Source organism: Leuciscus leuciscus, assembly GCF_965113295.1.
Source record: "Leuciscus leuciscus genome assembly, chromosome: 12".
Classification (NCBI taxonomy): Eukaryota; Metazoa; Chordata; class Actinopteri; order Cypriniformes; family Leuciscidae; genus Leuciscus; species Leuciscus leuciscus.
In genome coordinates this window covers 28,310,313-28,328,263 of record NC_138736.1, presented here as the reverse complement: position 1 = coordinate 28,328,263, position 17,951 = coordinate 28,310,313, and the positions used below count along the sequence as shown (strand labels likewise).

General features: G+C 37.8%; 1 protein-coding gene across 2 annotated transcripts in view; it reads right to left on the bottom strand.

Annotated features, from left to right (window-relative positions):
• Positions 1-1,762: 1,762 nt before the first annotated feature.
• The window catches only part of nfatc1 (nuclear factor of activated T cells 1), a 40,486-nt gene continuing 24,297 nt past the window's right edge, over positions 1,763-17,951 (bottom strand). Inside the window, exons 8-10 of one of the 2 annotated variants that reach the window (XM_082185089.1) lie at positions 15,719-15,851; positions 12,354-12,992; positions 1,763-3,419 (exon numbers count right to left, since the gene is read on the bottom strand). In XM_082185089.1, coding sequence (XP_082041215.1) covers positions 3,364-3,419; positions 12,354-12,992; positions 15,719-15,851 — 828 coding nt within the window. In that variant the 3' untranslated portion in view covers positions 1,763-3,363. The remainder of the gene's footprint in view (positions 3,420-12,353; positions 12,993-15,718; positions 15,852-17,951) is intronic. The other variant, XM_082185090.1, reaches the window with a different exon arrangement.

Here is a 17,951-nt window from a genome sequence, read left to right as displayed (position 1 = left end):
AGTGTCAACTTAATATAAAGTAAGAAAAGATTTTCCACACAATATTGTACACATATTTATGGCATCAAAACATTTGAATACCTAATACACTAGACAGATGACAGTCTGGGTTTGATCCATTATCTTCTCAAGGGAGAGAAGATAATGAGAGGGTGACAGTTATATGTTTTGGGATGTGAAGCTCACATCTGTGAGTTTTAAGACTTCAAGTTCTTCACTTAACAGGACAGTTTTCACCCAATGATAACTGAGACCGTTAGCAAAGGCCACTCTTCTTCTTGGCTCTCTAACAATCCTCACACAGGCCGCCTACTAATAGAGTGGCTATTTGTGGGCACTGGCTTTGATGATACACCCCACCCGGACTGTGCGTTGTCACCATGGCTATGTGTGACCGGGGATTCAAACCGATGGAAAATATTCCTGTCTGCCTAGCAGGTGTCAACAGGGTGCTTGGCTCAAAGCCTGGATGCAACAGCTGCTTCTACTTTGATCCATTAGTTACTACTCTGGAAGTTCAGCTCTCCTGCGCACATGGGGAAGAGATCTTGCGCATTTTTCATGATTCCTTTTCAGACGACGCTGCCGCATTTTTAATGAGCCGTTGTGACTAGGGTTGAAACTAGATCTTTGAAACGGAACATTTGGTCAGGGTTTTATACTCTTTAAAAGTTTGGACAAAAGACTTTTTCAAATAAATCATCTCCGTTTTTCATTCTCTATGACCAGTAAGAAACATCTTGAAGTCTTTTGTCATTTGATTTTGTTGTAAAACTCAATATCAATTAGCCTACTAGCAGTCTCCTGTCATAATAGAGGTTTTTTTCACACATTTTACTCCAATGAATATTTCTCTGAGTTACTTCATCCACCTTCTTTTGCAACGCAAAAGTAAACTGTTTTCTGTGAATGTGCAGAATTCATTAGCCGCTATAGGCTACTGGTAACAAAGTGCAGTAAATGGTAAAACTTTTTGCGCAGACACACATTCAGAACATTCTTATGTGACAACATGCCCCAATAGTGGCCAATATATGGGGAAAGTTGTCACAGTGGAACCTGCTATTAAATAGGCTATTAAAGGCTTTTCAGCTAAATGTAAACAGTATAATATTACAAGATTTATGAAATAGAAATACAATACATGAAACATAATTTTTTTTTATCAGGTAATCAAAATATCAAACCAATGTTTTGGCCAAAAGAAGAAAAAAAAGAAGAAAAAAAATGCACAAAACTTGCCCAACCTGACATTCATGAAATATTAAGGACACCTTTCAGTTAAAATCTCTGTTCATTATAGTGGACTCTTATCGAATGCATGTCAGTGCTTATTTATTTATTTATGTTTTTGTTCTCTTGTTACCCAACAGCTACAGAAAAAATAAAATAATAATTATAATAAAAAAAATATGGTCACACTTTAGATTAGGGTCCAATTCTCACTATTAACTACAACTTTGGCCTCACTAAACTCCTAATTACGGTTTATTAATAGTAAGTTAAGTTTGGGTATCGGGTAGGATTAAGGGATATAGAATATGGTCATGCAGAATAAGGAATTAATATGTGCTTTTTAAGTACTAATAAACAGCCAATATCCTAGTAATATGCATGCTACTAAGCAACTAGTTAATAGTGAGAATTGTATATATATATATATATATATATATATTATGGTTACTGAGACAGACATTGTGTCAACTTGTACTTTCTATATACTTGTATGCATATGTTTACACCATTCAACTATACACAACTCTAAAAGAGCCAACAAAGCATGAATTTATTGTGCATATTTTGGTACTGAAATGTAAATGCTCCGTAGAAATGTAACAAGCATGGGTAATTGAATACATAAACTTGCAAGAAAAACTCTGTTGTTGTCATTGATACCTTGCGGAAGAATATATCATGTTAGGTCTGATTGTCAAGAAAGAACAAGAACAACAACAACAACAAAACAATATGTGGTATTTCTGAGATCCCAGTACAGAAAAATACAAATTAAAGTGCATACATTACCTAACAACCTACAGACAGGATACAATGTACAGGAAGTAAAACCCCCTGTATGAAAATCTCATTATATGCTGAGAAACATGCATTACGTTTATAATTAGAGAGGACAAATACATATATAAAAGTATTCCTGCTTAATAAACACTTTAAGGCACAGTGCAGTAAACCATCAGGTCATAGAGGCAGTTATAGTGAAACATATATTCTGCTGTTTTAAAGGCAGTTCAAGAGAGCGTAGCCTAATCGGAAACCATTATCCTGCCTTGAAAAATTGCTAGAATAATATTGGATGGTTGACAAATGCCAGTCCAGTCATTCTGGTCACAAAATGTGCTACCATTGTGACCGTAGAGGGGACAGAATTACTATATTCCCTTATGGCTTGCGTGTGATTAATTCCAGCTCACTCCAAATAAATAATTCTATTCTATTCTATTCTATTCATAGAAATTCCAGTTAACAAATACATATCATACCTGATATTAAAAAGCTATAAACATTGGAATGGCTATTCAGAGATAAGCACAGACATCTGCTGTCAAATGATGAACAAAACCACAATTTGGCATAAGCTTAAGGCAAATCAACAAGGCCGCTCGGGCTTACAAATAGGTCAAGGCTTCAAAATGATATTCGACCAAACGTCTCAATAAAGGCAAACAGTCGTCAATGTTTTCTTCTTCATGAGGAACAGATACTTCATTTAACCACACGTATTTGTGCCACTGGATGATGAAATGTAACAAAACAAAAAAAACAGACAAAGTGAGTTTTCAGAAGTGCACAGCTGCATTCACGTACGCATGCATCCAAGACAAAAACCAAAAGTTTAGGTTATAATTTACAATTGTGCATGCGTCAACTGTACGCCTGGCTTTTGGCCTGCAAAATTACTCTGATTTGTGACCAGACTCAAATGTTCTTTTTTAGAAATATACATGGTCGTGGATGGAGAAAGATGTCAAACTGCACTTACGGTAATAATTTAAAAAGCTACATCGTGTACAAGAGAGTAAATAGGAAAGCAAAAGGAGAGACAACTTGGTCCACAACAGCACACGGCTCCGTCTCGGCAGGATGTGCTGATAAATTCTGAAGTGAAGTACACTTGTTGTTTTTTCTGTGCTTTTAGGCTGGTTTTCAGGTCCCCCATGGAAATAAAACAAGCAAGGTTCGGTGAGTTCTGATGGCCTCGCATCAAGTGGAACTCTGAGTGCACAAGGTTTGTTTGTTGAATCGGTGTTATCAGAGTCGGGTCTTGCAGATTCAGATCTTCTGTATGAAATTTGGTGTGCTGAAGAGTTCATGATTGCCGTGGTCTTCTCAGAGGGACCCTTGCTGCTATGCATGGCTGTGCACGGAGATGCTGGAGAGATCGTTCCTGATGATTTCATTTACTGTGAATGCAATTGGAAATCATGTTACTTTTAGGCTACACCCAAAGCAAACAATTGTATCACCACAGGAAAATATTGGCAAATGCACTTTTACAAAATGCTGTTCATTCTTAAAATGTGTTTCATGCCCTGGTTGCAGATGTGTCACAGACATCTATTAAATGTGGACGATTTATAAAGATGATGTATTGTTTGTCTGTAACAGAGCACTAAAATGATCCCTGTCTTAGATACAGTTGTTTTCCCCCAACATCCACTATTGTTCAGAAGTTTGAGGTCGGTAAGATTTTTAAATGTTTTTGAAAGAAATGCTCACCAAGGCTGCATTTATTTGATCAAATATATAGTAACAGTAATATTGTTAAATATTATTCCGATCTAAAATAACTGTTTGCTATTTTAATATATTTTAAAATATTATTCTTGTGATGACAAAGCTGAGTTTTCAGCAACTTCCAGTTTTCAGTGTCACATAATCCTTCAGAAATAATTTTAATATGCTAATTTCTTATTATTATCAATGTTGAAAACAGATGTGCTGGTGGAAACCGAAAAATAAAATAAAAAAATTCAGGATTCTTTGATAAATAGAAAATTCAAAACAACAGAAAGATCTTTTGTAACATAATTGAAGTGTTTACGGTCACTTTTGATCAATATAACGTGTCCCTTTTTAATCAAAGTAATTTCTTTAAAAAAAACGTACTGACCCCAAACTTCTGAACTGTAGTTTATATGACTAAAATAAATTCAAAGTATGTTGAGTATGTTGATCAGCAAATCATTTTGCTGCTGTGATGTGACTCAACATGTATTAAGGAAGTAAATAATATCCATTTTGATTGACTTCCAATTGAAGTTTAAGATCATTTTACATTCTTTTGCAAATCCTAATAGACCTGATTATAAACAAAATGTCAGTTTGATTGATTTTAATTAGGTCCGGGGAACATAGTAAAAGCATTTAACAGGTAAAATAAGAGTTTAATTATAATTTCTACATATACAGCATCTGTGACCCCAAACACAACAACAGTCAATATAAATAACATGAATAAAGTAAATCAAATCTCTTTGAGTGGCTTCCCTGAGACTGAGAAGAAGAAAGATCAGAAGATCTCATGCCCTCTTACGGGGGACCCTGCAACTCCAGCTGTCTGCTATCTTCCTGCCCTCTATCTGTCATTGCATTTTCCCACACACTAGGACCCTGGCTCCTTCTGTCAGCTGTATTCTTTGGCCCGAGCATGGGAAGTGACTTAGCGTGTCTTCAGGCTACACAAACAGCCTGGCACTCACTCGCTGTGTGATAGCAGGGGAAACCGGATGAGGCTGCCTCTTTCAGTTAGCATGTTAGCATATTAGCGGTAGACATATTATCTTACTCGCAGGCCCATAGGGAGCATTGTATGACCAACACACAGCACATTACCCTTCCCTAAATGTCTGTATTTCAGTTTTCAAGGCTTCAATGGTTTTATTGCAAAACATTTGAGCCTTTTAGCTCTGAGAAAAGCGATTCGCTTTCACGTTTTTTTTTGCTAACGGCTCTCAAACCTCTAAGGGCCATAGATAGAAACTCTTATCGGTTGCTCTATCTGTTTCAAAACAGCACATTCCTCTTCCCTTACGATCAGCGCAGACTGCTTTAGTTGGTCTTTGAATTCTTTAGCACAGACGTAAGCACCTGCAGGAAACATTTGATAACTATTAGACAAGCTGTGTGTGTTTTCCTCATTTGTGGTGAGGAATATCATCACAGCAGAATTCTGCATCTTTCTAAAATAATAAAACGGTTTAAAGTCATAGTTATATGTCATATAAGTCATAAAGTCATATAGAGTAGTGATAAGCAAAAAATGCAAACATATTTGGTAATTTTGTATTTTGTTTGCAGGCTTAGTGTTGGTAAATTTAGATTAAATGTTGAGTTGAATAAGTGTTTTTCATTTCAAACATGTAATTTACGCCTCCTTTGCTGTTCTTAAATGGAATTATTTATAACATTAGCATTATCGTCAATCAGCATCATGTATTCAAGATATTGGGATTTGACAAATTTACAAAACTTGTGTGGTGTAAAAGATTTTTAAAATGTTTTTGTAAAAAGTCTCTTATGCTCAACAAGGCTGCATAAAAACAGTGATACTGTGAAATATTATTACAATTTTAAATAACAGTTTTCTATTTTAATAAAAAAAAATATTTTCAGCATCTTTACTCCAGTCTTCAGTGTCACATGATCCTTCTGAAGTCATTCTGATATAGTGATTTGCTGCACAATAAACATTTCCTATTATTATTAATGTTGAAAACAGTTGTGCTGCTTAATATTGTTCGGTAACCGTGATAAAAAAAAAATTGAACGGTAATAAGTCACATCCTTAAACGACCTTTAAAAATCATGTAAGCCTAAAAATCCCAACAATCTAAAGGCTGTGACACACAGAGAGAGAGAGAGAGAGAGATTGAGAAGACACATGTGGCTGAAGGCGGTGTATTTCCTTCCCTCAAGTGTCTCTCCCGGCCAAGACCAGGAAGCCTGCTGAGGAATTCCCTGCAAATGAACCATGGTCTTCGTGCTCCCACTGCAAACCTGCCTAAGGGACTGAGCAGAGTCCGGAATGCTGACGTTCCCTCTAAACAATGAAGCCGAATCTGTCTTTCATCTCCTCATGAGGGGCGGCGCACCCAGCCTACCTGACCCCGTCCTGACACGGCCTCTTCCCAGTCTCCTGGTTTCTCTTTTTCACCAAACTGACACAGGATCTTTCTTGAAAGACTAAAAGAACTACGCCTCGGGAAACCGTCAGCTGACAAAACACCAAAATCTACACTGAAACTTACCCCTGATATTCAAAATATCACAACTCTAACCACTAATATACTGAAATATACCGAAGCTCCAGTAAAGCTGGAGAAATATTTTTCACAGCCTTATAAATATTCATTCTTAAGATTTCATATTCCCTTGGGCATAAGCCCATATGATATGCTACTGCCAGTAGCGTTCTGATTGAGTAGCACTAATATGTGAACAGGATATGAATCAATGAGATGGTTGAATTATGAGGAGAAAAATCACACATGGACGTGCCACACAAACACCACTCCATACTGAAACAATTAGGGACCTTTGACAGTTGGGAGTAAATTACGCCAATACATCTTCGTGAAAAATTTGGCGAGCACTGACAACTGCCATGGGAGTTTGGACATTAAAACGCAGGTCTCTTGAATCACTAGGATCCCAACTGTCAAAACAGACAGAAGAAATATCTGCAGGACTGCACACATGCAATAAAGTTTTATGGTGAGCGGGACACTAAAGAAAACATATTTTCGATGCTAAAGTCTTCTGAATGAGTTGAAGGGACAGACACAAGTTTTAAGGGTAAAAATGGGTTAAATGTCCAAACCAGAGAGCTACAAGCAAATATTTGGGTTTAGTTTCAGTTACAGTAAAACAGTAATATTGTAGAATATTATTGCAATTTAAAAATAACTGTTTACTATTTTTATATATTTTGAAAATGTCATTTATTTCTGTGATGGCAAATTAATTTATTAGAATGAATGATATATTAGAATGATTTCTGAAGAATCATGTGACACCGAAGACTGGAATAAGGGCTGCTGAAAATTCAGCTTTGCCATCACAGGAATAAATTACATTTTAAAGTGTACTCAAATAGACTTCAAACTTTTGAACGGTATTATATTTATAACGGTCAATATATTTAAGTAAATCAATGGAACATCTGTAAGATAAATAGGCTCTTCTCTGGTAATATTACTGGCAGTACAAACATGTGAGTTCTAATAGCCATGACCTATTGTGTCTTGGTATAAAAATCTTTTCTACGATGACGAAGCGTCTACTAACACTTTTCAGCATTCGCCACGTGTTCGAATTGCACCAGATTCAGTGCAAGCAGCATAACTTTGACTGTTTACAGCTCCCTTGAGGTTTCACCTTACATTGACCTGATCATTCAAATCCATTTGAACCGTGTGCCTCCTTGGCGTGAATAACAGGACACACAGATTTCTTGTTAACTCATTCTTGGGAGAGCATGCCACAAAAGAGAGTACAAAAGAGAAATGTGAACATATCCAAAGATATCAAGATATTTATGCTGAGCGGAGACACAAGGGACGCTGTTATTTTGAGCCAAGATGACAACTTACATTTAAAGAGGTTTCATCTTGTTCAGAGTGCTCATGGTAAATAAAGAGAGCCTCAGTAGGTGTTGACACATGCACTAACATTTTGAAAAGACCAAAGGAAACTTTGATTGTTTTCAAGTCTTTGTTGGTCAACAATTTTGGTTTGGGGTTTTGGCTAAGGATAGCAGCTAGTGACTCATGTACTGCGATGCTGCTTTTGTACACTGTTGGCTTGAAAAGAAAACTGTTGGCAGTTGCCATAGGATACATCTCAATTTGCTGCCACATTTCGAATGAGGAGTCTAATGAAAGGACTTCAACAAGTGATAAGTGACTGGATACACTATAATAAAGCTGCAATATGAGATGCTACTTAGGGCTTCATACCAAACTAACAAGTGTTTTTGATTTCAGCCTGGTGCTGTTTGAGTTGGCAAAGAATAGCCGAGACTTACCCTTCATAACCCGATAAGCTTAGCATTACTCAAGAGGTATTTCAGCACGTGATAAACGATTCAGAGTGAAGATAATGCATGAACAGAGTTTATAGAGTGCGACAGAGACGGAGTTCGTGAATCGATGCATTAGCCAGCCAGATTTTTATTAGCCCTCTGCATGGAAAAAGAAATCTGGGCGTTAGATGCCATTTCTAGTTCAATAACATGCTAAAACAGTAGAGGATATTTAAAACAATAGCCCAAACAGTAGGTGCTAGCAATGCCAAGATCGTGGGTTTGATTCGGAGGGAATGCATGAAGCAGGGTTATTATCGTTAAAACGTAGAAATATTAAAAACGTGTTTTGTTGTTGTTGAAATAAAGCTGAAATAAAATAAAACATAAAAAGACATGAAACATGAAAAGCTAAATGAAAATTAGCACTAAAATTACTAACTGGAAATAAATTGAAAACTGAAAATATAAAAATAAAAGCTAGTTCAAAATATTAATAAAAACTATAATAACAACTGAACAATACTAAAATAGCACTGGCATGAACTGATATTTAAAACAAAACAATTCAGATCAGATCCGATTCAGAGTCCATTCCACGTTCCATAACATTTAGTGGTTCTGACATTGAAAGAAAAAGCTCAGGATTCTTCCTTATTACAGCCAATGACCATTTTAGCAACCACGGATACATTTGATGTATCTTTCTGACTAAATTAAGAAATAAAGGCCTTACAGTAGCTCATAAACAAATAAATAAGTTTTGTTTTGACAAATGTACCTCTTGAACTCTGATATAAAGGTCTTGTATCTCTGGGATTGCTGTTGTGACTCTGACTGGGAAGTGAATATGTGGATGTGAGGTAATCCAAGAACCTGCTTCCTGCTGGACCAGGATAAGCAGCAGCTGGATCCGTGTGATAGAGCCCAGAGACCTGGCCTGCTCTCTACCTTCAGGAAACAATGGGAGAACAAGGAACTACCAAACAATTATCCCACCAGCACTGTTAGCCTCATTAAGGGGTCCACAGGCAGCAAAACTCCCAGTAGTCCTAATTGTTTTAATCAGCAGAAGACAAGAAAAACAGACCTCGGGTCAGGATCACAATCACACTGGGATTTGTCATCTACGCAATGACCGGCCTCATAATTGACTCACAAGGGTATATCTTCCTCAAAAACTATGTTAGCCTAACCAACTATGACCACAAGATGTATTTGATCTTTGCTACAATGTTAGCAAAATTATGATACCATTAGTCATCGACTTGAGGGTGTCTACCAATGTCAAGCCAATCTCTTCTATTCAAACTCTTATGTAAGCACCTGACAAATTTCATTATTTAAAGTGATAGTTTGTCCAGAAATGTAAATTCTGTCATCATTTACTTTGTAGAAAAAATTATCAGGTTCTCTCAGGTGACGGGTCCATACATTGAGTCAAATGGGTTCAGTGTGGTCCAGATTTGGAACAAAATGATGATGAGTTTTTTAATTTTGGTTTTCATCACCACTATCGACTATTACTTCAAGCACGGGTCAAGACACCTTAATAACTCATAAACAGACCTCCAGTTTAAAATGCTTGTCACTTTATGGGTAACATTTCTATTATTTATTCTTGTCACAAATGAACAGTGTATTTGGTGAAAAATGTTGTTGTATAAATATGTTTCACAAGTCTTCACTGTAATTGCTCAACGCTCTGAATGTTCAAACTGCTCACTACTTCTACATACATTTCTTAACAGCCCCACAGGCTGAATTGGAAAGTTTGTTGTGGTTTCTTATGGGGAACCCAGCTCGTGGGTCACGTGGTATGGAGCGGTTCCCGTAGTTACCCCCTCCTTTACAGCAGGATCTACTGCTTTGGCTCGGCCCGAGCTGGATCGCTCTTCCTGGCAGCGCTCAAGCCACAGGCTTGCATCGGCAGCGGCCAAGTCAGTGTGCTTTATTGCAGTGAGGCCCCTCAAAGCTTACGGCTGGTGAAGGCCAGGAGCCAGGCTCGCAGCCAGCTTTTGTAAGAGTTTCCATGAGTAAAAGGGTTTGTAACCCCTCCTCAAAGAAGCAAAGGAAAACAACAGAAGGACCGTATCAGAGGAAAGAGTGAGCAGTAAATGAAGACTGAAGTATTGGATAAGTGGTTGGTTGTGAAGTTTGAAAGTACCTTCATCACACCGACAGCTTATTCAAGTATATAATAAGAAGTAAGAACATCTTCGATGATAATAAGACAACTAAAGCCTCAGAAAACCTCAATACCAGATATGTTGACAGCAATGCATGATGGATGACGGTTTTGTGCTGGTAGAAAAGTGCCTCTGTTTCAAATCAAATTAATGAGAGTGGTTGACAAGCTCCCTGAATGCCACACCTGACAGAGTCCATTAAAGCGGCAATCTAGAAGAAATGCAATCCGAACTTATGACACAGGGAGCCGTGTTAGCGCTCGCTAAAACGTGTTATATTTTGCCAGGGGAGAAATGACAGGTAATAATTTTGACAAGCAAACCCATAAAAAATCCCGCTCTCACTCCATGCATAACTACTTGTCCATGTTTCCGCTTAGTTTAGGCAGTATGGACTATATTTCAACTGAAGCCTTGCCTGGAACCTAAGGAAACCACTATGGCATCCATAATCTGCTATCTGACATCTTAACTCCAAGGAAGGATCTTAGTTTGCTAGCATGATGTTTGTTGTCTGCAGAATGATTTAAGACAATTTCTTTCACTAAATTAGCATATAGGAGTTTTACCAATGCAATAGTGTTCTTAGGGCAGCAGGAAGGAAGCCCTATGAAGACATTGGAGAACACAAAGTTTGAGAAATACTGATGGCCTGTCACGTTCTATACTGTTGAAAAGCTGAGGGGTGATGTCCAGACTATTTGTCTATCAGCATGATAAAAACTAATTGACAGTGCTGAAAAGTGACCTTCTGTTGGGCTTGAAGCACCATTTGATGTTTCAGCAGATCTTTTCATAACCACTAAGGTTTGGGTCTCTGCAAATACACTAGAGAGCTATTAGTCTCAATGTCAGTACACCCACGGACTGGACAGAGACCGCCTGATGCATATTACACACACAACTGGACAGAACTTTCTCAATCTGGCAAGCTCTAATCTGATTGGCTGACTATAAACAACTTTCCGGAGTCATGACACAAAGGGTTTTTTAGTCAGCCTGGAAAAAAAATGTATAAGTAAGAAATATTCAGTGGATTTGTCAAAGTTTGCCAGGATAAATAAAAGCAAAGTATACAAAGGGTGCTACTTGGGTATCATGTTGTACTTACTGGTGCACTTTTTGGATAAGGGATATTCAATTATATAAAATATAGTAGTCCAAGGCACTCAAAGTAGGATTTAAATGAAAGAAGTCTTTGTTAGATCATGGCAATAGAGAAAAAAATTCAGATAAAATAATATAGAGAGAGATCAAAATAAAGATTTACATTTACATGGCATAATTACATTTTAAAATAAATTAAATCAAAAATAATTATTTTAAATTGTAATAATATTTCACAATATTACTGTTTTTACTGTATTTTTGATCAAATAAAGTAAATGCAGCTTTGGTGTGCATAAAGCCTTACTGACCCCCAACTTTCGAATGTTAGTGTATTCCTTTTCTATATTTATTTGATGCTTTGTTTGATTTTTGTCTGCGAAAAAAAAAAAACATTACTTTTTACAAACAAAGATGTTATACACATTTTCTATACACATTTTTCACCAATTCTTGTAAAACTGTTCTAGGAGGCTGTTGTTTTATTTATTTTTCCCATAGCGGCCTATTATTGTTGAACTGTGATCTGTTGCATTATAAGTCATTCAGATCATTCAGTCTCTTTCCGTCTAGGTTGGTGGTTCTGGGCCAGAATAAGCTGTGATGTAGATCAGACCTTTCGCCATTTAGTCAAAGGTCTGGCTATGACTAGAAAACCATTATCTATTAGCTTTAATGATTTAATGGACAGATCTAATTTAAAATTCTTCCATCTGTTGAATGTTTCTTCCACAGATGCTTAAAATTTAACACAAAAAGTTGAAGGGAAAGCGATGAAGTCATTCATTAACTTTCCAGTTAATTTAACTTGCTTTCTCGATATATTAAACATCATGGAACGGGGCCGCTGTCGTTGTGGCAGTACGGTTAGCGCTGGATCTTAACGGTCTTAATTTTGTGAGGGAGCACTCAGGCAAAAAACATCAAGCAATTAGAAACATCTGTTGGGCATTACATCACCAGACTACGATGCACACGGTCACTAAATTTCGCTTGAATATTGCGCTGTCACTTACCATCATCTAGGTACATTTGATCCAGTTCCTGTGGTTCCTGCTTGATGCTGACAGCCAGCATGGCGGGGGCGTCTTCCTCCTCCTGTAGGAGGGGGGAGGACCCACTCCTCACTGGTCCTTTGGTTATGTGAGCCGCTAACGCAGAGGCCTCACTGGTGGCCTGTGATTGGGTCAGATTGAGGCTGGGAGTGAAGGGGAGTTCTGGTGCAGAGTTTGGGGTGGAAGGATGGGACCCTGGAGAGGATGAAGCGCTTCCTGTTGGGTAGAGCATGGACTGAGGGTAGCGTCCGGGTGTGGGTTGAATGGTGGAGACGTGTGGGACCGTAGGAGACTGGGAGCCCAAGTTCAATCCCACTGATAGGCACTTAGTGGAGATGTGAGGCGGGGAAAGATCCTGCAGTTTTGGGCTGGTGCTGGGGGAGGACGAGCAGGACAGGGAGGTGGGCTTTGCCGCAAGTCTCTGAGGGCTCGACGCGAATGAGCCCGTCACACAGGGCCTTAGTTCTGAGGGTATCATGGGGGTCATCGCCGGGGGGCTGTAGTAGGGCTTCGGATGCAGTGCCAACCCAACAGGATGGAGCGGCGCACATACCTGGGGGAGGTCGTAGTCGTCGCGCGGCTCTGTTTTTATGGTTGGAACTGGGGAGGCGAAGGCGAAAAGAGAGCAAAGAGAGAGATCAGATGAAGAAAACGGGGGAAAAGGAGAAAAACTAATAAAAACACGTTCCGGGTTCATGTGACTTATGCGAGCTAGCGCGAGTGAGTGGGTTTGTGGCTAGGATACCCACAGCGAAACAAACATTCTCATCAATGAGACTATGTGTCTGAGGCTACACGCTCCCGCCCAACTGAAAATATTTAAAGAAAGAGGGAAAAAAGGGATGAATCATCACCACAAGAGCCTTCCAGCTGCTTTCGAAAATAAAAGGGCTATTTTTTTTGGATCTGACCCCAGTGCTAATACCATATAAGCGTGCATTATGAAATATTTTACTGCTACAGTAGTTTCGCATCCACTGATTTACACCCCCCCCCCCCAGCATTTTTTTCAGAGTGTCATTTTAAGATGCGATCTCAGGTTTAAAAGAGCCAAATTGCTAAGAATTGGACTGAGACTGAATTAGAAACAGATCAGCAGATCCTACATATCAAGTGCATGGAGTTCAAACTAGCAGAGAGGCTGCCCAATTTTAACATATACACAAGTAGCAAAGTTGCCTTTAAAGACATTTTAAAGAAAAAATGGTGTACTGAGTACTGTGTAGTATACTTTAAGTTCACGTCGTTTAGCTTCTAAAGCCATCTATATACTTATGACAAAATTTACTTTTACCAACTTTTTGCTCAGTTTATCTTAAAATTGTAATCTTTCTCTTTCAGGAAAAAAGCTCCAAAATATAAATGACCTATTTTTGCCCAATCAGATGCTCTCTGGAATCAGAATGTCCCTCCCCCAACACCATCTTCATCTGACTAGCAAACTGCAAATCATGACTGTTATGTAAATATAAGCCTGTCTGTTTCAAAATGAAATGCATAACTGCAGGGAAGACCACTATAATTCAGCAATTTCACAAAGTCATCCATGTCTTTTTGTTCTGAACATCCATTTCTTTGTAAGCATTAAACAGCCTGATAATATAACTACAACTAAAAACGACCGTTTCTTGGTGTATATGATTCTGGTGAACAGATGTTGAGCTACTGGGGAGAATTCATCTGTTGTTGACAAACTCTTCATCCACATGACGTTACATTTTTCACCTTTTAACTTCTGGCTGCATTTCTCAACAGACTGTCAGCAGCAGTTTATTTTTCTTCGTCGATGAGACATCCCTCACACAAACATGCCTCCACAGAAGCCCTGAAGTTTTAGTTTGCATTCTGTCAACAATACAGAGAAAAGGGGGAACTCTCTGTGCCGCCCATAACGACGGCAGTTTTAAAATAGAGCCTAGACACCTATTTTAAGCTCTAAAAGGGGAAATGAGGCTTCTAGCACATGACTATACAGGCAGGCAGATATCTGTCACTCTGTCTCATGTTACCACCAAAAGCCATCTTAGATGATTCAGATTTTTGTAACAATTACCACTGAAGCTTATAGACTTATGATATAAATGAGTCATTCTGTCTTAATATGAAATCAAATACACAGACTCAGGGTTATAATTTGTTCTTTAAAATAGAATGAGATATAAATAGTCTCTAAATCTTCCATCTGAATGATCAGAATAAAAAGTGTTATCTTAACACTTAATATAGGCCATATATTAAAATGTAATAATAATAATAATACATACACATTATATATATATATATATATATAAATAATATTATAATATATATATATATATATATATATATATATATATATATATATATATATATATAAAACAGTAGTCTGCAACAGTTTTGCAAAACAATTAAACACTGTTCCAATAAACTATAAAACAATAAAATGTATAAAGTACATTTTAGGTACTTTAACGTCTGTACAAGTATATGACTCTACACATCAATAATAGTTATCTAAAAAAAGATTCACTTCTATGTGCAGTTAAAAAATAAAAATAAATAAATAATGAACAATATAATAATAATAAAAATAATTATTTCAGGGGTTCTTGGTCTTGGTCTGAAGACTTCTGCCTTAAAAAGAAGCTTAACTTTAGGAAAATGTTCTATCGTTCCTCCCACATCAAAATGTATGAAGTATAATTAAAATGTATATGACTTGAATAATAACAATTATTAAAAAAAATTATTAATAATATAATAGTTAAATAGTACTAATAGCTAAAATAAAAAAATGTAAAAATAATGATTATTTTAGGGGTCTTTGGTCTGAAAACCTCTGCTCTAAAAGACAGATATTAATAAAATGTCCTGGACTGATTCCCTGCATCATCTTTACAGCGTCCAGTCTAAAAAAAGACAGTACTGCAGTGTGAGTGGGACGGCCTGCAGTTGCAGTGCCCACACTTCAGGAGACAGGGCTGGGACAAGCTGGGTCTGACTCAAGCCTTTGAACCACCCACTGGTTACGCACACTGGGCCTGAGGGAATTAGCGGTGGTTAGGACTTTTCAGAAGTCAAGTCATTTTTTTTATTTCACCTGGCAACCAGTCTGGATTTGAATAATAGCATTCACATACTGGACCCCACCCTGTCACTGCCCTTCCACTGCTCCCAGAGCAGGTATGGAAAAGAACAAATTTTATGGAAATGCTTTTAACAAAGAAAAAACTAGCCACAATTCCATCCACTAAACAAGGCTTCAGAATTTCTTCTGAATTAATTCAGTCACAGATTGGAAAAAGAAGCGTGCGTGAATTAAAGGGGAAAGAGGCGATTTTTTTTACCGTTTGTGGGCAGGTATGTGAAACGCTGGTACTGGCTTCTCTTCCGTTTGCCATTGCACACGTAGAAATTCACTTGAACTGGGTTGGATATTCTTTGGTTCCGATATGATGGGACTTCCACAAGCAAAGCCACCTGAAATGCAATATATGAACATGATTTCAGTCAGCTGATGTTGCAGTGTCAGGCAGGGTTTGATGCTCAAAACAAACAAAAAACTACAAAGCCACTGTCTGGGTTGCTTCTAGTTCTCTTGAATATTAAGCAGGGGAAAAAATTAAGTATTTTAACACCACCTACAATCAATTGGAATTGTTTCATCTGGCATTTTAATGAAAAAACAAACTGTTTCTAGATAGCAAAAACCTTAACAACACCGTCTCCGTTATTCAACCTCACACCATGTGCAGCGTCCAACAGCCGCACACGCATCCAGCGATTGTGGCTTTGTGAGCTCGGGGCAGATGAGGTTCAGACAAACCAAACTGCATGCAGCAGACGGTGTTATTTTTGCGCTTCTCACCCTGAATGAGAGAGTGTCCGGGGACTCCGTCCAGACAGTTTATTTCCCCTGCGCGTCTCCCCTCTCTGTCTCCAGACACCACTGAACTTTTGACCACTGAGCCGTCTGCGATTATAACTACAGTATGAGAAAGGTGTTGGGAGTGTCAAACTGTCTATCTCCCCCCAACCTCTTTTCCTCCACCCTGAGATGAACCCTGTGTGGCTGAGAAGAAATTGATGGTAGTGCTGTACAGTAGCCAGAGAGGAAGTCATCAGTCTTCTTGCAGGTTTTAGAACCATGTGCAGGTGAGCTCCCAGACTATTTATATTAGCACATCGCCTTAGCCGCAGAGCAATGCCAGACCAAGCACAATGTGTTTGAGGGAATTTCATCTATTAGTCTGATCTGCAGCTGTGCTCGGGACCCTTGGCCTGCAGCGAACTCCAACTCTACTTTGTAAAAATTCAGATTTACTTCAGTAAAAATGTCATTGGCAACCCATTTTACTTTTGTAATGTGAGGTATTTCTGAGTGAAAAACATATTCAGTGAAAAATTTTAAGGCAATTTAGGTCATTTGGCAGCCTAATCTTGGTTACACCTCCAAGGAGTAATTTTCTATGAAGGTAAAAGTCATTGAGAAAGAATCTCTAAAACTGTTTGTCAAGATGAAATTTCAAAAAACATGTTTCAAAAAGGTAATAAAATCTCATAATGGTATCATACATTTTCTTTCTTTACCTTAAAACACACACACACTAGTGATCAAAAGTTTGGGGTCGGAATGTTTTTTTTTAGTTTTTTTTTTTAAGAAATTAGAATGATTTCTGAAGGATCATGTGACACTGAATACTGGAGTAATGATGCTGAAAATTCTGCCCCAAAACTTTCGATTGGTAGTATACATCCAAGAGGAAACAAAATATCAAAAATGGATGGTGGAAACTGGTGATTACATATTAGAATTGAGACAATTTGCAAAAATGATATGATACTATAGTTATTTGGCTGCCCTTATTGAACATAGTGTTACTATTTACGAGATCTGGGGAAAATGAATGTCCGTAATTTTCCGTTATTAGTTTTCTGGAGCTTGTACCTAATGACTGAAGAGTCAAGCGCCGCCCCTTATTTACAAACACCAAATTATAGAAACTATTTCAAATGTTTGTGTTTATATGAAAAAGTAAATGTAACATTAAATAAAATCTTGCTTTGTGAAAAGACAAATCAACCCCAAAACCGCTCCAAAAACTGACACAAGACAGCATAGCAAAATAAAAGAGCCATGTGGTTTAGACTGTGTGAGAAAATGGCTCACATTAAATAAATATACATATACACACACAGCCGGGAAGGGAGGGGAAGAAATCAAAGGCGTCCTTGTAAAAAAATGGTCTAATACATTAATGCTCCATTCAAACAGATGGTCTCCATTCACTCGCTAAGCATTGAAACCAGGCGTGGAGGCTCTCATAAAGTTATGAACCAAGAGACACCAGACAAAGGCTAGCTTTCAGGGAGCTTTTGGCTCCGGAAGGGAAGAAACAAACATCAATTCATCCTAAAAAAAAAAATTTGACAGTCATAGTCCTCTCTTCATTTATTATGAACACATGAGCTCAGACAGAAGCTACTAAAATTTTGCCATAAATTTTAAGGAATTTTAGCTAGCTCATTTTTTTGATAGCGGGACCCAAAATCGCACTTGAAAGTTCCGCCGAGAAGCAA